The 22,857-nt window shown below is 36.4% G+C and overlaps 1 protein-coding gene across 1 annotated transcript in view; it reads left to right on the forward strand.

Annotated features, from left to right (window-relative positions):
* Positions 1–22,857, forward strand: part of LOC139471984 (uncharacterized) — a 49,185-nt gene that overhangs the window by 17,800 nt on the left and 8,528 nt on the right. The window contains exons 3-4 of the mRNA XM_071254491.1: positions 11,796–12,197; positions 19,351–19,483. Coding sequence (XP_071110592.1) covers positions 11,796–12,197; positions 19,351–19,483 — 535 coding nt within the window. The remainder of the gene's footprint in view (positions 1–11,795; positions 12,198–19,350; positions 19,484–22,857) is intronic.

Genomic DNA, 22,857 nt, shown 5'->3' on the forward strand with positions numbered 1-22,857 from the left:
TCAATGCGCAACACTAAATAGGCCCACTTTTTGGTGTATGTAAATACGTTATTTGTTTATTTGTTCGCCAGAAACAAATTTTATAAACCCAATTAAGATGAAATTAAATATTGTCTTATATATTGTGAAATATTGTTAACGAAAAACAAGGGCCCAAAGGAACTGTCAGCAGGATTGATCAGGCAAGATTCTATAAATACCAACTCAGGCAACTGATCAGCTGATTACATCTTCTTAAATCCATCAATGGATTGTAATATTTTTGGACGAATTTTCCTCTTTAAAACTAATTTTACAGTGATAATTTGATATGTAAAATGATGATTATTTCATGTCATCTTTTTTTTCTTTTTCTTTTTTCCTGAACATGGTAAGCACATGTGTTTTTATTATATAAAAAAATCTTATTCAGTGGACAATTTTTCTTTTGAACATAATATTTAACATCATGACACCAAAAATGTTACTAAATGAGTCATCTAAATTCCCCATATTTGTGAATGACAAGAAACAATGTGAATTTGACAAGCACAATACTTTATTGTGTGTGAAACATAAATACATAGGATATATGTAAACAATATATTACCATTTCAGTAGTTCTACAAATATTTGCATTTTAATACCCTTGTAATTTTACATTGTTATTTTACTGCAACAGTTAGCTCCAAACTTTATTATTTTGGTATTTTATCAGATTAGAAGTTTAGACTTACTGATAATAGGTAATTTAAAATTAACATTTTCTTCTTTTTATCTTCATGAAAACAAGACATAATAATAAATATGTATTTTTAGTGACCTGTTCATGTGTGATTTTTTTTGTAAAAATTATTAAGATTAAAATTAGACATTGCTATTAATGTAAAGAAATGAGGTTTATGGTAAAATGTTATAAGAGGACCTCTTGTTGGTCACTTCATCACCCATAATTTTGAGTTTTTCTTTATTTACCATGTTCTGAAAATTTACACATTAGAATCTGATCAAAATAGCGACACAGCTTTTCACTCCCAGGCAGCCAATTAGATTATGTGGAAAAAAATAAACCATGGGAGAATAATAAATAAAAATATTTTTTTATTTTGTCATATGTCCAGTTTATCATCCTAAGAAATGCTAAATACTTATCATTAAAATTAAGCTAGCTATGCATATTGGGGCTCTTTATCTGCTATGATAATATAACAATTGCATTATTCAAGAAGCGTTTTTTTCAGTAATCATGGTAAATAATACATCTTTGGTTTAAAGAATATACTTGAGACAAACCTAATTCTACATGTCTCAATACTCTGTATTGTCTGTTAATTCTGAAAATGATTAACTGTAATATTGAGTTTCTACCTAAAACTAATAATATGAAATTAATTTTGAGATTATTTCATCCTCTCTAAAATACAAAATATATTTTAAGATGCATACATGTACATAATTGTTGCAATTTTTTATATTTTTTTGGAAAAAAATACATAATAAGGTTGATTGGTGCCCACCATCTTTATCTTCATCATTTTGTCTGCTCCCTATAATAAATCAAAATAGTTAAGAAAAAATATAAAGACATATATTACCTTCTGGAGTTGTAAGAAAAAATATAAATACATATATTACCTTCTGGAGTTTATTTAGATTTAGGTATGACTTAATACATTCAAGTTTAAACGGGGTAATGTTTCATATTAACGAGTTTCTTAATTTCCTGAGATAGTATGTTTAAATAACTGAAGTCTTCATGTTTAAAAAATACCAAATAATTACATGCCAAAATACATTAATTATATTGATCTCTATAAACTCCACCTGTTGAAAGGGGAAACAACTGCTGTGGTTGCAAAACATCTTGGTCGTGAGGTGTACAGTCTGTCCGGCAAAGATTGATCGTTTCCTGCATTAAAATTGAGTATTGCTTTAGATCCAAATTATCTGAGTGTTTATTTTCTTAAAATATGAAATTTAAGTCTCGATTATTTTAATATAACTATGAAATATGTTTTTGATCGATCGGCTCTAGATCAACACTTCGTTATAACGTGACATTTCTTATATGTGGTTGTCAGTTGTTTTAAGAAAAAATACCAAACAATATGGTTTTGTTTCACTATTTCATCGGTATTTTTACATGAATTAATTAACTGTTTCATTAGCTTTGTTATTAGCCTTCAAAACGCCCAGTAAAGAATGTACCGGAGTTGCTCACCTGGTCCCGTAATATTGATGCGGTATCTCGCTTCAGTTACCGTCTTCTCATTCTGCAACTGAATCTGGTACGTTGGGAAGCAGAAATTCTCTGATATATCTCCACATATCACACCCCTTCTTCCCCCACAAATTTTCTCTCATTCAACAACTTTCGGCAATGGAAAAAAACATTGTCACTACGGTAATGTTTTGCCAGCTGGGGATTTCCTGTACTGGACGACCTCGGGTATCCCCGATCCGAAAATAGTGCCGTCAATTATTTTTAGCCAGCCAATCAAAACGCGATGACACACTCTCCACTCTCAGCCAGCCAATCAGATTGGGTGAAAAAAAATAAACCGCTGCGAAGAAACCACTGCTGGCGATTAAAGATCAAGCCCTGTTATGGGAGAAACCTCAATACGGTACTTGACCATGAATACCCTGTGCCCAACAAAATCTGAATTTTGTTTAATTTAAGACCCATGACGGATGAAGTTCTTTAAGAAACTAAATTTTGTATAGAAATGTGTACATGACACGTAGGGGGACAAACCGTGGAAGGAACAGCGCAAGCACGGTCTGCACGTGCTACACAGTGACCGTGTTCATTCATGACAAGATGCGCTACTGAGCAGATGTTAAACAGTTGATGTTGAATGTGTATGATTTCTTTAGAAGTGAAGCAGAAAGAGTAAAGCCTTTTTATGCAATTAATAAACCCTTGAAACAAGCTTCAAAAGCTCTTGGTGTGTCCCCTCAGAAACTTAAAAATGTTGTTAGTCGACGAGATGCAAATAGTCAGGCCAAGGAGGTAGGGAACATGTCAAAACCACGCAAGGTTGATAAATTGGACAGTTTTCAGAGGGATCAAGTCAGACGTGCAATTGTTAAACTGCACTTAGAAAATAAGTACCTGTCCCTAAGAATTTTGAAGAAACACCTTGAAACTGACCATGATTTACGTGTTACAAAGTACAAACTATGGCAGCTGTTGCATACTTTTGTTTACAAATACAAAAAGATAACTGGAGAAAATAGGGCTGTGTTGTGTGAACGGTCTGACATTGTTCGTCTCCGAAATCATTACCTTCGCACCATCAAGCAGAAAAGTGAAGAAGGATATGAGCCCGTCTTCTTAGATGAGACATGGGTAAATGCGTCCCACACAGCCAGCAGTCAGTGGGTACCCAGTGGTGACTGTAAGGAGTCTGGTAGAAAGTTACCAATGGGAAAGGGTGTCTTTTTCTCATAGTTCTCCATGCTGGTTCTGCTAGTCAGGGTTTTCTCCCAGACTGTGACCTCGTCTATAGAGCCAAGGCCAAAGACAACAGAGACTACCACACAGAAATGAACGGCAATGTATTTCTGGAGTGGGTGAAAGATAAATTAGTCCCTGCTTTGCCTACCAAGTCTCTCATTGTCATGGACAATGCACCGTATCATAGTGTGCAGGATCCAGAAAGCAAGACTCCAACCTCTAATAACCGTAAAGGAGACATGGTTACTTGGCTGCAACGGAGGAACATTACCTTTCCTTCTCGAGCGACAAAACCACAGCTCTATGAAATCATCAAAACTATGAAACCTGACCCCGTGTATAAAGTTGACAGTTGCATCAAGGGTCAGGGTCACGCTGTCTTACGATTGCCACATTATCACTGCGACCTGAATCCAATCGAGTTGGTATGGTGACGTTGGACGATCGAACACAACGTTCAAATTACGAGACGTTGAACAACTCGTAAAGGAATCCCTTGGTTGGGTAACAGTAGAAACATGGAGGCGTTGTGTGGCCACAGTCGTTGACGAGATAGAGCCACGTTATTGGTCTTGAGATGGACTACGGCCAGCAACAGTCCAACCTATTATAGTGGCAGTCGGTTCAGGCACCAGCAGTTCCGACGACGAGATCTATGGTATGAGCGAGTCAGATTGTCACTGAAATTATCATGAGACAGACCCTCTAACGCTCTGTCATTTCCCCTACCACAGAACGTGCAGTGCCTTCCACGGTTTGTCCCCCCTACGTGTCATGTACACATTTCTATACAAAATTACATGATAGTTTCTTAAAGCTCTGCACGCTAACGTCGAACCCATTCGACAGAGGTGTCCATCCCCGTGCATCTGATGTCGAACCCATTCGACAGGCGAATAGCATAACAACACCCCAAAATAAAACTCGCCATATCTATTTACCAAGAAGGCTTTGCGTAACATTTAAATTACGTATGACATGCATAAATGCTCAGCTTGCTCATTATCAAAACGTTCAGTCATTTATTTACCTCAAAAAGAAAATATCGCGAGTTAAAAAAGTTTCGGCACACAACTACCAGAAACGGCCATTGTTGACTTTTGGCACTCCACGTTGAGCGGCATGCAGTCCAATATTTTCTTTATAATTTCATCATTTTTCCTATTCGATCATCATTTTTTGTTTGCTGACGAAAGGAAAACACTCATGTTTCTTTATTTCTAAAAATTAGCAACTTTCGGTGTAACTAATTGTAAACAAAAACAATCTGAATCGTAACATCATCGATTGGATGGAACTTGTACGATCATGGCAACGGCGGTAAACAAACAACTCCACATGCATAGTTATCCCGTTAGACTATTACAATCATTTTGTTACATCTAACTTAATTTTCTAGAATTATTGACATGTGTGTATAAATCTTTGTAAAAAGAATTTCATTTTTAAAGAGTTTGCAAATGATTTCGTTTGATAAACTTTCCGACACATTGACAAGCTGAAAAACGTCAGTGATAGGTTTGGGCGTGGCCTAACTTGCGATTTGTTGAGTTGAACAAAGTCACATGGTTTGACTTAGATCTAGGTCTATCTAAGAAAAGTCCTTATGAAAATCTTTTTTTTTAATTTTTTTTTATGACACTGACATTTCTGGCACTTTGACAAAGAGTATTCAAGGAAAGACAGATATGTTTTTGAATGAAAATATGACTTTCCTTTATAATTCTTTTTTCATGATGACAGGGGAACTTTAATACACACCAGCTGAGGAAGTTGTGATACTGTGATTGCATACAAAGAAAAAACAGGTTGGAAGCAGTACCTGTATGTATAAAATAGACCACATAAGGTGAACAAAAGTAATGGATTGGCTGACTGGAAAAAATACATCTGGCAAGGGTAAACATGTACACAGGCATGTTTCTTTTCATTCCAACCAGAAGACTAAGATAGCATTTTCTAAGAAACCTATGGCAAACTTACCAGCTTATGTGCCACCATGGTTCTTGTGATTAAACAAACAAAAATGTCATGTACTGTTACAAGTACTGTTACTGTAATTAAATTAAATTAATTCCTATTAAATTATATTTCAGAATTGTTTTATTTGGAAACAAACCACATAATGCACAAGATTAATGTCCATATGAGTTTAGTATGTATATATATGTTAAGGATCTGATTTATTCATTATTCATGGAATACTAAAATTAAAATGATGACATCAGAGAGTTACTTATTCACATAGTTGATTTTTCAGAGTGCAAGACAATAATTGTTGAATAAATATGTTTAAACTAAAGATAATAATTGAAGTTTGATCAGTTACACTGTGCTGATGCAAAGACTAATATTTACTGTCCCCACACACCATCATTGTGGGAAACATAACTATTAAATATAACTTAAAATTTTAAAACCTGTAAACAGCTGTAAATAATTAAACAATTACAAATCTATCATCAATACGCAATCATGGTGGTCTTCATATTTTTGGAATAAATTTAGAAATCCTTCGTGAAACTCTTCTAAAATCATGCTAGAATCTATGAATGTATTCCCGAAAGGAAAACTATCCTAAATGTAATGTGGAACTAACACCGAAAATATGTACGTAGCATTTTATTGCTTATATATACCCTATCATATTCAGCAACGCGGGTATGTTAGTTTGAAACACGTTTTGTCAAGCACATTTTCGCGCACCTGTTGTTGAGGGTGATCTTACTGATCGACGATATCCATAGACGTATTACATGGGATACACTTGTTGTAGTGAAACTTATCAGCGTGTACATCGCAGAAATATGAATCATGTCCCATTTATATTCACAACATTGAATGGTGATTCTCAAATATCAACAGAAGTTCAAATAAAAGATACCGCGAAACATGCATGTGGCATGTTGATTTATCGTCTACCGTTTCCGGGTCACGGGAGCATGCAAGGTCAAATGGATTAACTAATACACGAATTATATCGTCAAAGTCACATTTTTATTTCATGTTGGTGATTACTGATACTGTGTATCGACTTATATTTTTGCTGTATGTGATAGGCGAACCATTTCAAAATTTACTGTAATTGTTTTGTTTCGAAAGCTTATCAGCAGTCTACCCCTGTCTGTGACATCACATCCGATGACCTTTGCACTTACTGAAATAGTGCTGTCAGAATTCACGATCTTTCTTATCCCCCGCCACGATGTGGAAGGGGGATATATGAATGGGTGCCATCCGTCCGTCACATTTCGTTTCCGGAGCAGATCTTGAAAACCGTACCATATTTCTTCACCAAACTTGGCACATAGATAGATCTAGTGGTGAACTGGTGCCTTTTGATAGTTTGGGATTTTAAAAAAAGTTATTTTTTGAGTTTCCATGGCAACGACTTTGATTTAGACTGAAAATGGCGGTAGTCCTCGTTTCCGGAGCAGATCATGAAAACCGTACCATATTTCTTCACCAAACTTGGCACATAGATAGAGCTAGTGGTGAACTGGTGCCTTTTAATAGTTTGGGATTTTTAAAAAAGTTATTTTTCAAGTTTCCATGGCAACGACTTTGATTTAGACTGAAAATGGCGGTAGTCCTCGTTTCCGGAGCAGATCTTGAAAACCGTACCATATTTCTTCACCAAACTCGGCACATAGATAGATCTAGTGGTAAACTGATGCCTTTGGATAGTTTGGGATTTTTTTTAAAAATATAAAAAATTGTGTTTCCATGGCAACGACTTTGATTTAGACTGAAAATGGCGGTAGTCCTCGTTTCTGGAGCAGATCTTGAAAACCGTACCATATTTCTTCACCAAACTTGGCACATAGATAGATCTAGTGGTGAACTGGTGCCTTTTGATAGTTTGGGATTTTAAAAAAAGTTATTTTTCGAGTTTCCATGGCAAAGACTTTGATTTAGACTGAAAATGGCGGTAGTCCTCTTTTCCGGAGCAGATCTTGAAAACCGTACCATATTTCTTCACGAAATTTGGCACATAGATAGATCTAGTGGTGAACTGGTGCCTTTTGATAGTTTGGGATTTTTTTTAAAATGAAATTTTCGAGTTTCCATGGCAACGACTTTGGTTTAGACTGAAAATGGCGGTAGTCCTCGTTTCCGGAGCAGATCTTGAAAAAGGTACTATATTTCTTTACGAAAAGGCCCAGTGAACACAGTTCACAGGAGCTAATGCATTGCACACACCCGACATGTCATATTGGCGGGGGATGTGAGTATTTCATGCTTGTTTTCATTTTTCATAAAGGCAATGTAAACTTTGTTGATATTAAAATAGCAATAAGTTAAGCGGAGGTCGGGCGAAGCAGGCCATGTTTGATTTTAGGACGTCTGCTAGCATCATGACACGGGTTGTTTATTTTTGTATATCGTAAATATTCAACCAAAACGGTTGAAATTAGGATTAGTGAATATTAATAAGTCATTAATTGTTTCCTGCAAATTTTATAACATGACACGTCAGATTAACCCGAATATTCGTATTTCTGCAACCGACATGATGACCTTGAAAATTAAGTTATTTTTCTGTTTAACTTTTAGATAATAAATTCACTGAAATGGTTCATAATTTACCATCGTGCTGATATATGCCGATTATAAAACCCGAATTTTTACTCAATTAAAATTAAGATATCGGAGATATGATTATTGAAATCAATTTGCACAAATGTTACGATATTATAAGGTTCCTAGCATGAAATGCAAACCACCTTCAATAACGCAATTCAGGTAAGTTCAAGAAAATTTACAAATTTTGTGTTCGCTTTGTTCTTAACCTTGGTATGATTGAAAACACCAGGATATTTTTATATAGAATTGTGTAGTTTTCTATCAGGAATAAATGTGCAAAATATTTCTTCAATTGGCCCTTGTTTAATGAGGCACCGACTGTTTGAAATCACCCACCCTCTTAAGAGGGCTTTATGCTAAAATTAATCCAGCAGGCAGGGGTAAGAAGTATGAAAATAATTCAGCAGGCTAAAGGTTAAATAACTTCATCCGTCATGGGTCTTAAAATAAACAAAATTCAGATTTTGTTGGGTACAGGGTATTCATGGTCAAGTACCGTACTGATGTTTCATACACTTTTCTGGATTTCGAGTTATTTTGCAATGCATCGTTCTCATTTGGAGTCAAACGGGCTGTAGATGGCAACTCAGTAGCAGATAATTTTGGCAGAGTCTTGTAAAACTAATGTGTTTCCAGTATCCATTTTGTCTTTTTCACTTGATCGGCACCATAACTTTCATTACCATCATACTATTGTCCATATTCATTTCCACAAGTGCAGCCTCAGGGTTAGAAATTGGCACTAGTCCTATAGTCCATGCCAAACTGCCCAATAGTAAAGGTATCCTAAGGACTAGTAGAATTTTGACATTTTTAAAGGTTTTGCTATATGCTATCATTATAAGGACTAGTGGACTGAAACTGTTAGTCTCTACCGCTGAGTGCTACTCTATTTCACTTCCCAACAGTTAAATGAAACATAACAGTAAATGAAACACATAAAATACCTGTTCTACCAATTTTTATATGGGCTACAGTGCTCCAGATAAAAAATTTATCCATATGACATGAAATGAGTACAGCACTGGTCATTATCAGAAATAATAAGAACCACACATATTTTTCAAACCACAAAGTACCACGCTGCTCGTTTGTAGAATTCATGAGTACTGGGATGATATTGCTCTACCATCATTCAAAGACCTTGTGTTGTACATTTGGATTTTGATGCCAAACTCACGGACATAACCGAGACGAGAGAATTAGAGAGTGTTATTATTAGCCAATGACAATGCACGATTGGGAGCAAATCCATTTGCTTCTGTAACAACATGACATATTCCCGTTCAAGAGCATAGGAATGACTAATACAGAAAACAGAAGTTTAATGATGTTTTGAAAAAGTTTTTTTGGGGGAAAAAAGGCGTTTTAGGGTGACAATTTAATCATGAGAGCATATAGTCAGAGCTCCAGATAAGCTTTCGGTGGTGTGGGTATTTTACGCATGCATTTTAAAATCATTGGGTATCAGTAATTCTATCTGGGTAGTCAAATTTCTGTTACCCACTAGTTTTTACACATGTGGGTATTTAAGTTAAATATTTAAAAACACTATTCATCTAGTCCCTGCAAACTGGTGTCGTGTGGGTTCGAGAGCTTTATAGGACTCAAAAATACCACGATACTTCCACAAGAAAGTGTGATGGCAAATGATCATGATGTAACTGTCATCATGGAGTTTGGCAAGGTTGACGGAATGCTTGTTTATAATTTCAAAATAAGTTGCTGATTTGCTAAACGAATATGCAGGGTTACTTCACAATATTTTGATGATACGCACAAGTTTTATTTTTGTAGCGTATCTGTAATGTTCGTTGCGTATTTGATACACTTGGATTTTATTTTCCTGTATATTTCTGCATTTCTGATGGGTATTTTGCGCAGATACGCAGCTTATCTGGAGCTCTGATAGTGCAGTTTGCCCGTATATTTGATAGTATTGTAATTTGCAATCCTTCTGTATTTAACTAGTTTTCATACATTATCTCTCTGGAGCATTGGGCTGTAATGGTAAACACATATTTCTCTTTTGGCCTAACATCAATCACAGAAAGTTCTAGTAGTGGGAATTGATTACTTTCTTTAGATTAATCATAATTATATCTGGACATGTTATAAAAAAGAAACGATGTTAAAACCTTCTGGGCAAGTAGCTTTAGAAAATTTATCCTAAAAGGCAGGTAGATCTTTACTTGCTCATGGACAGATACAGTTCTATTTTCAATTTTCATATTCATGAATAAGTCTCACTGAGCGTAATCTTAGCTTGCAGCTGTTTGAAGGAATAAGGTAATCTCATTAAAATCAGATCTTAGTTCTCGCTACCGCTAAACAAAGATCTGAGGACATCCCATTACGGGTCACGTCAGACCGACCTTGCAGGAATTTTGACTGATCATTGGTATGACCAATCAGAACGCAGCTTTCTCGTGCTTTACGGCACAAATTGGCGACTTCACTTCGAAATATGTTTTGACAAATTCTCGATTACAAATTTGAAACCTGAACAAACAAACATTCTGGAATGGTCTAGATTGTAAGGATTCAGTTGTTAAAGCCGTAACTATCGTTCGGAATACCCCATGTTAAAGTTTTCGAGATTGCATGATTAGAAATCACATTCCGACTGTCACTTTCATTATCTGGTAAGTGACGCACTGATTGGTCAGATGAAAGGTCGTTCTGACATGACCCCTAATGGGACGTCTTCAGATCTTTGTTTAGCGGTAGCGAGAACTAAGGTCTGATTTTAATAAGATTGGGAATAAGGCATTGTGTATCAAGTCCTAAGATTCATTCAAACATGACTAGGTATAAGTTTCTGAGTTACTTATGTCAGTCTGTACCAAAAAAATTGAAACTACTAGCCCAAACTTCTAAGCATCATTTCCGGTAGAATTTAGTGTTATTATGTGGACTATTAGCTGAACTAGGGGCACGGGTGGCCCACTTGTCTGAGGCGCCGCGATTCGCTGTGCAGAGTTGCGACGGGTGGGCATGCCAGAAACCTAGGATTGTGGGTTCGAATCCTGGTTCTCTCTGATTATGTTTCTAGGTTTGTCAGCACCATACCCGTACTTGTGGGTTTCACCGAAGTGGTAAACATCCAAGACCAGTATCACTTCGGGCTTTCCTCCCACATTAAGCTGACACGCGGCGATATAACTGGAATACTGTTAAAAGCGACATTAAACCCAACTCACTCACTATTAGCTGAACTTACTTGACCAAAGAATAATTTCTGTTCTCAACAATAGAGTGCATGTTGTTTTATGCCACAAACAGAAGTATTCGAGCTATTTTAGCTTCGTGTAAACAATCCATTGTGCAGGGTTAGAAATTAATTTACCGTATTCGACCTAATAAGGGCCCCGCTCTAATAAGCGACCACAGCAATATTTGCTAATACATTCATTGGCAAGTGAACAATCCCAATTAGTACCCCTTCCGATTGATCAATGTACACAAGACACAAATTTATTCGGGTATAATACACACTCATGTGTTATATGCACCCTTAATTATGGGCAATTAAATTCTGGAAAAATATTTCTGTTGTATATAAACATTTCAGGCTGTCATGATAAACCACGTAATTAACAATCTTTCCACTCTGTTGTTTTTTTTCACCAAAATAATATTCAAATAACAGCCCTCTTTTTCAAATTTTGAGAGGGCCCTGGGCCCTTATTATGTAGAATACAGTATTTCTTTTCCCTTATTGTTGAAGGCTTTAATAGACATTTATTTGTGACGGTTCTTTCAGCAAAGTGGCTCTCATGGGGCCAGTGGACCCCCTGCTCATCTACATGTGGTCATGGCCACCAAATGAGAAGCAGAACTTGTCTGACTTCATCTGAGAAAGTTCATTGTGAAGGATCCACATCCGATATGAAAGATTGTTTTTCAAACAAATGCGCGGACTCACATAACAAAGCAATCTTGGGACATATTCGCATCCAGTCCAAGTCATCCAATCCCACTAACACATCATCAGATGGATGGTCAACCTGGAGTGAGTGGACAAGGTGCAAACAGTGTTGGAAGGGTAACAGGAAACGGACGAGAATGTGTTTGAATTCGCAGAAGCAACCGTTGTACAACAAAACCCTGTGTCCTGGAGCTCGTAAAGAAATTGGAAAATGTGTTGGTTCAGCATGCAACCATGGTAGGTTGTCTGCATAATAGGCAAAGCTTTGCAATAAATACTGTCCATGAGAATCCAATCTCATTATAATCAGATCTTAGTTCTCGCTACCGCTAAACAAAGATCTGAGGACATCCCATTATGGGTCACGTCAGACCGACTTTTTTTGTGCGAACTTTGACCGACCAATGGAATGACCAATCAGAAGAGAGCTTTCTCGTGCTTTACGGCACAAATTTCAAATTGGCAACTTTGCTTCGAAACATTTTGACAAATTCTCAATAACAAATTTGAAACCTGAACAAAAAAACATTCTGGAATGGCTAATAGATGGTCTAGATTGTAAGGATTCAGTTGTTAAACCCGTAACTATCGTTCCGAATACCACATGTTAAAGTTTTCGAGATTGCATGATTAGAAATCACATACCGACTGTCACTTTCATTATGTGGTAAGCGACGCACAGATTGGTCGTTCTGACATGACCCCTAATGGGATGTCTTCAGATCTTTGTTTAGCGGTAGCGAGAACTAAGGTCTGATTTTAATGAGATTGATGAGAATCTTAGGACCCCTCTTCCTTGACCCAAGGAGTGGTCGGGTAGCCTTGTGGTTAAAGCGTTCACTTGTCATGGCTTAAACACGGGTTCGATTCCCAACATGGGTACAATGTGTGAAGGCCATTTCTGTTGATATTGTTAGATTATTGCTAAAAGCGGCATAAGACCGTACTCACTCACTCCCTTCCCCTCAAATCTTTACTTTATGAAACCCTTCTATCCTGTGTGTAGTGTTACCACCCTTGAATCCCCCCTAATTCTAGGTACGAAAAACTCATCATATTCACGGTGATATACGGTATTGTGTGGTGGTGGGACAATACTCTGATGCAGCAGTGGATCGGGTTTTTTTACTTCTTGATACATGTATCGATCACAGTCACACACGTAAGTAAAACTATCGATTCTGGCCTTAAATGTGTGATTTAATAACTGTTCCACTAAACACTAATTAGTAGAGCAAGTTATAGTGAAAATATTAATATTTTCATTTGTTGTGCCATACTTGACACTGCCAACTGTAAATCATCAGTGTGCCAGGTATTTGGCCATCCTGTGAGTGTCTATGAATAAGATGGCTTACACACTAGGGCAGTTACGATTCACTAGCGTATTCGGTGAATCCAACCGTATTCATTCATGAATCGAATTCAATATTCGTGGCCACTAGAATCGAATATTTATGAATATGCAATCACATGCATTTACATACCCTGTACCTAAAACATCCATAAGAACATAAAATATTAAATCATAGATTTCTTGAAAGACAACACTTTAATATTTTATTTGACAGGAATTTGGTCACTGGTCATTGTAGCATTTAAGCAGATACTGGTACTTGGACAAGTGCAGTATGTGAATGTATAAAATAGATAATTAACAAACAATGTCACATAATTTATGTTGTTAATGTTTCACTGAATATAACAAATAATACATCAACTAACTTATTATTGTATTCGTGAATTAATATTCGTATTCATTACCCTATATTCGTGATACGAATCGAATTTTCCTCATAGGTTATTCGTTGCAGCCCTATTACACACCACAAATAAGAGCAACACGCAAGTATTGGATCGTGATTAAAATATTGTGATACGTATTGGACAGCGTTAGAAATTGGCACTAGTCCTACAGTCCTTGCCAAACTACCCAATAGTTAAGGTATCATAATGACTTGTAGAAATTTGCCCTTTTTTAGGGGTTTGCAATATGTTATCATTCAAAGGACTAGAGACCCGTGAAGATCCGGAGTAGAATAGGTCTTCAGCAACCCATGCTTGCCTTGAAAAGCGACTATGCTTGGTGTAAGAGGCAACTAACGGGATTGGGTTGGTTTCTAATGCTGTTTTACATTCTTTTGATGACAGGGATTTAGAAAATATAAATTCATTTCTTTGTCTAGTTACAATGGGACTAAAATATTGCCGACATGACTTAAAATTTTAACTCACTCACTATAAGCAAAATTAGCAAAGGCCCGTAAGCTTTCCCACTCAAAATGGTTTCCGATCATAGTGTCCAATTGACCTTTGGCTTGCACAATTATCATGGCCGTTTAACCTTTAGCCTGCTGAATTGTTTTCAGACTTCTTGGCCCTGCCTGCTGGATTAATTTTAGCATAAGGCGATGTAAAGAGGGTGGGTGATTTCAAACAGCTGGTGCTTCATTATACAAGGGCCAATTGAAGAAATATTTTGCACATTTATTCCTGACAGAAAAATACACATTACTATGTAAAAAAATCCTGATGTTTTCAATCATACCAAGGTTAAGACCAAAACGAACACAAAATTTGTAAATTTTCGTAATCTTGCCTGAATTACGATATTGAAGGTGGTTTACGTTTCATGTTAGGAACCTTTCTAAATCGTTAAATTTGTGCTAATTGATTTCAATAATCAGATCACCGATATCTTAATTTTAACTGAGTATAAATTCGATGTTTTTTATTGGTAAGTAACAGCGCGGTGGTAAATTATGAACCATTTCTGTAAATTTATTATCAAAACGTTAAACAGAAAAAAACTAAATTTTCGAGGTCACCATGTCAGTTGCAGAAATACGAACATTCGAGTTAATCTAACATGTCACGTTATCAAATTTGCAGGAAACAATAAATGACTCATGAATATTCACCAATCCTTATTTCATGTGTTTTGGTTGAATATTTACGATATACGAAAATACAAATACCGTGTCATGATGCTAGCAGACGTTCGAACATCAAACATGGCGCGCTTCGCCCGACCTCGTCGTAACTTATTGCTATTTTAATATCAACAAAGTTTACACTGTCTTCATGTTTATAACTTGGCGAAAGTTGACGATCTTCTCAATCGAAGATTCTTTCATTTGTCATTTTCCGTTTAATATGACGAGAGAAAAATGAAAATAAAGATCGTAAATTCTGACAGCAATATTTCAGTTTGCGCAAAGGTCACCGGATGTGATGTCACAGACAGGGGTAGTCTGCTGATAATCTTTCGAAACAAAACAATTTCAGTCAATTTTGAAATATTTCGCCTGTATTATAAAGAATAAACACAAATCACTACATACTATCAGTAATCGCTACTAACATGAAATTACAAAGTGATTTTCACGATATAATTGACGTATTTTTTAATCCGTTGGACCTTGCATGCTCCCGTGACCCGGAAACACGCCACATGCAAGTTTCTCGGTATCTTTTATTTGAACTTTTGTTGATACATAAGGATCACCATTCCATGTTACGTTGAATATAAAGTGATATGATTCATGTATCTGCGATGTATATGTTGATTACTTTGTTTTCACTATAATAATTATGTGTTTGAAGCAATAAGTCCATAGAAATCGTCGATCGACAACGATCACACCCCACAACAGGTGCGCGATAATAGGCGTCACAAAACGTGTTTCAAAATAGCATTCATGCGATGCCGAATATGGTAGGATATACGCAGGTGGGTGATGTAAATATATATATTAAAAAATACGATATACATATTTTCAGTGTTAGTTTCTAATTAAATGTGGGATATTTAAATATTTTTTCCTTTTATAATTTAATACATTTATCGATTCTAGATCTAGCATGATTTTACAACAATTCATGGATCATCTTAAAATTTATTCCATCAATATAGAGACCGCCATGATTGCGTATTGATGATAGATTTGTTAATGTTTAATTATATACATCTGTTCACAGCTTCTAAAATATTAAGTTATATTTAGTATCTATTTTTTCCACAATGATTATGTGTATGGATACTAAATATTGGTCAACAGGTCAATGCATCAGCACAGTGTAACTGATCAGACTTTAATTACATATTTTATTCAACAATTGTCTTCTTTCACCTGAACATAAATTATGTGAATAAGTAACTATTTGATGTCATTATTTAAGTTTAGTATTTCATAAAATAATATAGAAATAGATAAGATCCTTATATGAACCTATACATACACAACTCATATGGACATTAATCTTGTGTATGAAGTTGTTTGTTTCCAAAAAACTAATTCTTAAATATAATTGTAATATGAATACGATACATTAATTTCTTGTAACAGAACATGATATTTTTGTTTGTTTAATCACAAGAACCAGGGTGGCACTTAGCTGGTGAGTTAGCCATATCGTATATTTATAAGAGAATGTTATCTTTTGAAAAAGGAATAGGGCACATATACATACATTGACAATTCTTGCAGTTCTGTTCGGTTGGAGAAATGTACATGGAAATATCCTACCTTATGTATTTTTTCAGGGTTCTCACCAATGAAACAATGTGTAATTAGTGTGGCAGGACTTTCCAGGTTTGTTGCAGTATGCTCTCGTGTGCTTGACAGTGACACTCATGCATGTCCCCTGAAGGAACATGAACCATTGTGAAATGTGATCAACAGGTTTTCGTCTTCAGTCAATATAATGTACAAAAATTCTAAATAAATGCAGATCATCACCAGCTTTGGATCTGACATCCTTAATCATTTTGATGGGTTTCTGAATATACAGTCAGTATAGGTCCTTATGTTCTTTGTGTCTCAGCCTTCTGGATGGAATGAAAAGAAATGTCCCTGTATACATGATTACCTTTGTCAGATGTATTTTGTCCTGTCAGCCACACACCCTGACTTTATTTCACCTTATGTGGTTAATTTTCGCATACATGTACTGCTGCAAACCTGTTTTTCCCTTGTATATGCAATCACAGTATCAAACTTAATCAGCTGGTGTGTCACTAGTTCCTCAGTTGGTGTGTATAAAAGTGCCCTTGCCATCATGAAACAAGAAATGCCAAAAACAAAAGCATTTGCAATAACAAAAAACCCACATTTGTCCTTTCTTGAATAATCTTAGGATTAGTGCTTCAAATTTTTTGTGTCATAAATTAATTATTAAATTTCCTAAGGATTTTTCTTTGATGGACCAATATCAAACCATCTGACAAGTTAGACTGAATTATTACTTTAAAAGCCCTCATTTCTGAGGTGTCCATATTTTTTTTCTACTTTTAGGACAACATGAGCCGTCTACCTGAGCTTGGTTACGTAAACAAATACTTGTTTAAAATGTGAAATGGAATTCCACTGATTAGATATCTTTTTTTTTATCTCATTGTTCTATGAAATCCATTTGAAATGTGCTTTTTTGTACGTAAAATGTCTTGAGAGCTTGTACCCAAACAGGTATGTGCTTTTGTGCCCAGAATATTTTTGTATTACAGTTTTGTAGTTTCAAACTTACACATTGCTTTTTATATGAAAAAAGTTAATTTATTATCACTTTTCTGTCAATTCGCTAGATCTACAATTACCTTACGGTTTACCAATTTACTGGCCTCTTCTCTTCACAAGAATTTATTACTTTCCTATCACAATCAGTCAATTTGAGTTGTGCCAATGTGGACTGACTACACTCAAGGACCACGTACATTTAGGTTAGTCATATTATTGATGAAATGTTTTACCATAATGTTCAGCTCATTGTTTGCAATAAACATGAAAAAATAAATATGATCAACAAGATTTAGTTTAGTTTTTTGGGTACAAAATCATCAAGTGCTTTGGGTACAATTTTGTTTTGGGTACAAAATCACATAGGCCCTACATTTATCCAGTCGACGTGAGTACCTACTTCCATCCGTTCTGAAGATTGGGGAGGGGGAGTAAACGTTCTAAAAACAATCCTTAATATTCTAAATTGTCCTTCTTGCAATGACAGACCAATAACAATCTTCTGTTGTTATTATTATGGCATATTAATATGTTAAATCGCTCTCCGCTGTCGTCGTTTTCAGAAAATAATTTTAAAATCATCGAGCGCGGAATCCTTTACGGTTTCGGATTTAGACTTACAAATTTGGTGTTACGCATCGGCGGCAATCACGTATAAATATGAAACAAATAGGAGTGAAGACTGCTATCCAGATCAATAAATAGTAAACAAATGTCGAAAAAAAGTAAACTATGTATTTTCTTTTGAATTTGAATCTATTTCGGAATTTGTTTTATGATCGCTTACCAACTTTTGCATATTTTGCTTCGATGTGTCATGCGGTACGTGCTTCCGGTTTCAGAAATGATAGGTTAAATTGCAAGTATTTCGATTATTTTCCGTAAACTGCATTATATTGCTATTGCATGATTTACCTAGAATGTATAACAGTTCAGATTTTGCGTATCATCCAATATTTGTCATTATTTGCAGTGTTTGTTGACTTTATTCAACTACACAAATCGCGAGTTAGGCCACGCCCAAACGTATCACCGACGTTTGTCGGCTTGTTGATGTGTCCGAAAGTTTATCAAACGAAATCATTTGAAAACTCTATAAAAATGATATGTTTTTACACAGATTTATACATTCGTGTCAATAATTCTAGAAAATGAAGTTAGATGTAACAAAATTATTATAATAGTCTTACGGGATCATTATGCATGTGGAGTTGTTTGTTTACCGCCGTTGCCATGATCGCACAAGTTTCATCCAATCGATGATGTTACGATTCAGATTGTTTTTGTTTATAATTAATTACTTCGAAAATTGCTAATTTTTAGAAATTAAGGAACTTGAGTGTGTTCCTTTTGTCGGCAAACAATAAATTATGATCGATTGTGAAAAGTCATAACATTATAAAGAAAATATCGGACTGCATGCCGATCAGCGTGAAGTGCCAAAAGTCAACAATGCCGTTTGTGGTAGTTGTGTGCCGCGAAGTTTGGCTGAAACTTTTTAAACTCGCGATATTTTCTTTTTGAGGTAAATACACTACTGAAAGTTTTGATATTGAGCAAGCTGAGCATTTATGCATGCCATACGTAATTTAAATGTAACGCAAAGCCTTCTTGGTAAATAGATATGGCGAGTTTTGTTTGTGGGTGTCCTAATGCTATTCGCCTGTCGAACTGGTTCGACAGTAGCAACACTGGTAGTGACAAACTCTGTCGAACTGGTTCGACAGTAGCATTGAGAGCTTTAAACAAACTTCATTCAGTACAAGTTTTCAAATGTTATTCACCTTGATATAACCTGTCTGCATCCTCCAAACAAATATTTCTTTTTAAAACTGATCATGCCTCTATTAATGTTGTTTTGTTTGAATATTCAGATAATGCTGTGTATGTGTCTGAAGGCCAGTCTGTGAAATTAAAATGTCCAAAACCTCGAGACATGATTCCTACCAGGGTGTTCTGGATCACGCCCAGGAAGCAGCGCATCAAGCAGCACAGCCACAACAAAAGGTGGGTTTTTATCCCCCGCCCAACAAAGTCTGTATGTACGTCTGTCCATCCGTCACGTTTCTGGAGCATAACTCATAAACCGTTCAATATTTTTTCATCAAACTTTGCAGGTCTGTCAGGTACATGCTGAACTGGTGCCTTTTGCTATTTACAAATTTTCGATTTAATTATGTCATAAATTCTGCAACAGGGGCGGGGGATATAGCCACGTTAGTGGCAAACTCTTGTTTTTGTTGCGGGAGGGATGGTTTTTGTCTTGCCCCAATGAGGCAATATTTTACGGACGCCTCTCTCCTATATTCCAGGTCCAAAACGTAACATAGGAGTTATCTTGTCATGCCTTGTTTTTCATACTTCCTGAAAAAAGTACATGTTTGACATGAGTGGTTTCTGCGCCTACGAAAAGGACCTATTCTCATTACTCAATTGCTGACATGTAAAGTTGTTTTACCATTTTTGTACTTTGGGTTTATGTCGATTAAAGGTATGAGTACCGGTACACGCATCTTTTCAAAGTCGTCATAGTTTTGATTCTTGGCCTGTCAGTGTGTGCTAGCTGCATCACTATCGCAGCGCACTCAAACGCTGTTCCTATGCCCTGAAATACTGTTCCAATATACAGATTTACTGTTCCCATGCACTGAAATACTGGTCCCATGCACTGAAATACAGGTCCCATGCACTGAAATACTGGTCCCATATACATAAATACAGGTCCCATGCACTGAAATACTGGTCCCATATTCAGAAATACTGGTCCCATGCACTGAAATACAAGTCCCATGCACAGAAATACTGGTCCCATGCACTGAAATACTGGTCCCATGCACAGAAATACTGGTCCAGGAACAGTATTTCAGTGCATGGGACCTGTATTTCAGTGCATGATCCCAACGCTCATCAATTATTTGGGAGTGAGTGAGTTTGGTTTTACACCCCTTTTAGTAATATTCCAGCAATATCATGGCGGGGGACACCAGAAATGGGCTTCACACATTGTACCAATGTCAGGATTAGAACACAGGTCTTCGGCGTGACAATCAAACGCTTTAACCACAAGGCTACCCGACCGCCCCCAATTATTTGGACCCCAAAGTGTATTTTTCACTGAATATTATAAATAATACATCTAGTGCTGACTTGGTGTATTTGTGAATAAATATTCATATTCGATACCCTATATTTGTGATACATATCGTATTTGAGTTATTGTGTATTCGTTGCAGCCCAAGTACGCCCATACAGCACAATGTTAAAATGCCCCATTATATTTGAAAATGTGGGCCTTTTTTTTCAAATTTAGGGGCTTAAAAGCACAAGTCCCCACCCTAGAATTATCCCTGGATTCACTTTCAGGCATTGGAATATTCTTCATCTTGTACATATTGTGCAGGATTCCACATCACGTCACATGCATTGATTGAAGAGAAAGGCGCACAGTCTTTGTAAGACATGGAACCGCCTCTTCAACTGGCATGTTCCCCTTTACACTACAATCAGGGGCCTTTTATGTTCACTGGAAAACCAGTTCCTCACTTGACTCAATCATGTAATATTTCAAGCTCAAATTTACTGATACCGTTATTTTGGAAAGATATTATAATAATATTTATTAGGAAATTTTAGGGAAAGAAATGTGCAGCATTATCTCTAAAACAATGTTTTGATTTTTTTTTTAATTTTTTGATTTTTCAAGTCTTTATTTTTATTTGGGTCAGGTTTTTAATGTATTCATTTGATTGCAACCAAATATATTTTTCACATTTGGACACTAAACTTTTCATAATAACCAATTCTCAATTTTTTAATGGTTGAAGGGGAATAACTCTCTTACATGTGTGTGTTCACAATGTAACAGAATGTTACCGATTGTTATTCAGGAGCTTTGTGGGCCATGATTTTGTATCGGGTAAGGAGTATGGAGGCAGTTTCTGCAGGGTTAGCCACAATCTCCAAATAGGTGACATCCTGCTAGCTAAATTTGTTGTTCAAACAGCATATTCAGTCTGGTTTCAGTGAGAATTCTCGAGCCGTGAGTCAAACCTGGCCATAAGAAGGTCAGTTAAGTGATTTGGATCAAGTCAACCCGTGTGTTTTTACTATGATACTTTTTCCTGTTTACATATGATGACTTGTCGTTACTTGATACATGGTGCAGTAATTAGTCACCCCAACAATGCCAGGGCAGTGAGCGATGTTGTGAAAGCAGAGCTCCAGATAAGCTGCTTATATGCGTAAAATATGCATCAGAAATGCAGAAACATGCAGTAAAATAAAATCCAAGCGTATCAAATACGCAACGAACATAACAGATACGCTACAAAAATAAAACTTGTCCATATCATCAAAACATTGTGAAGTAACCCTGCGTATTTGATTAGCAAATCAGCAACTTATTTTGAAATTATAAACGGGCATTCCGTCAACCTTGCCAAACCCCACGATGACAGTTACATCATGATCATTTGCCATCACACTTTCTTGTGGAAGTATCGTGGTATTTTTGAGTCCTATAAAGCTCTCGAACCCACACGACACCAGTTTGCAGGGACTAGATGAATAGTGTTTTTTAAATATTTAACTTAAATACCCACATGTGTAAAAACTAGTGGGTAACAGAAATTTGAATACCCAGATAGAATTACTGATACCCAATGATTTTAAAATGCATGGGTAAAATACCCACAACACCAAAAGCTTATCTGGAGCTCTGGAAAGGCTGCTTGATTCCTACGAATGCAATCCTGAATTGTCAGAAAGTGGATAAACTGGGATGCTGTATCACCAGTGGATGAAGCCAGCAGTCTGATCTTCAGCACGACTGACCGAGGATTGGGAAAGCCCCAAACCATCCCCATTTCGTTACTGTATTGTGCCTGTAGCAAAATACTAGGGCATTGCTACAACCTTTGAGTTGCTATCAAGGCAGGAGAATGGGAGGTTCGAGGACATATTTTATTTTATTACATTCACAAGTTTTATTCGTACATGTATTTTCATTGGTTGAGGGGGGGCACGTGTGGCCCAGTCGTTTAAGGTGCCGCAATTCGCTGTGCAGAGTTGCGTCCCTTGGGCGAGGCAGAAATCTATGATTGTGGGTTCGAATCCCGGTTCGCCCCGATTATGTTTCTAGGTTTGTCAGCACCATAACCGTTCTCGTGGGTTTCACCAAAGTAGTAAACATCGGAGACCCGCATCACTTTTGGCTCTCCTCCCACATTAAGCTGACACGCCGCGATATAACTGTAATACTGTTAAAAGCAACGTTAAACACAACTCACTCACTCATTGGTTGAGGAAGGGTCACAGCACTCGCATAACCTTCTTTAAACATGGTATTGCCATGAGACCCACCCTGCCCTGATCAAAAGTGG

The sequence above is a fragment of the Haliotis cracherodii genome, unplaced genomic scaffold, assembly GCF_022045235.1.
Source record: "Haliotis cracherodii isolate W230 unplaced genomic scaffold, xgHalCrac1.p SCAF_23, whole genome shotgun sequence".
Classification (NCBI taxonomy): domain Eukaryota; kingdom Metazoa; phylum Mollusca; class Gastropoda; order Lepetellida; family Haliotidae; genus Haliotis; species Haliotis cracherodii.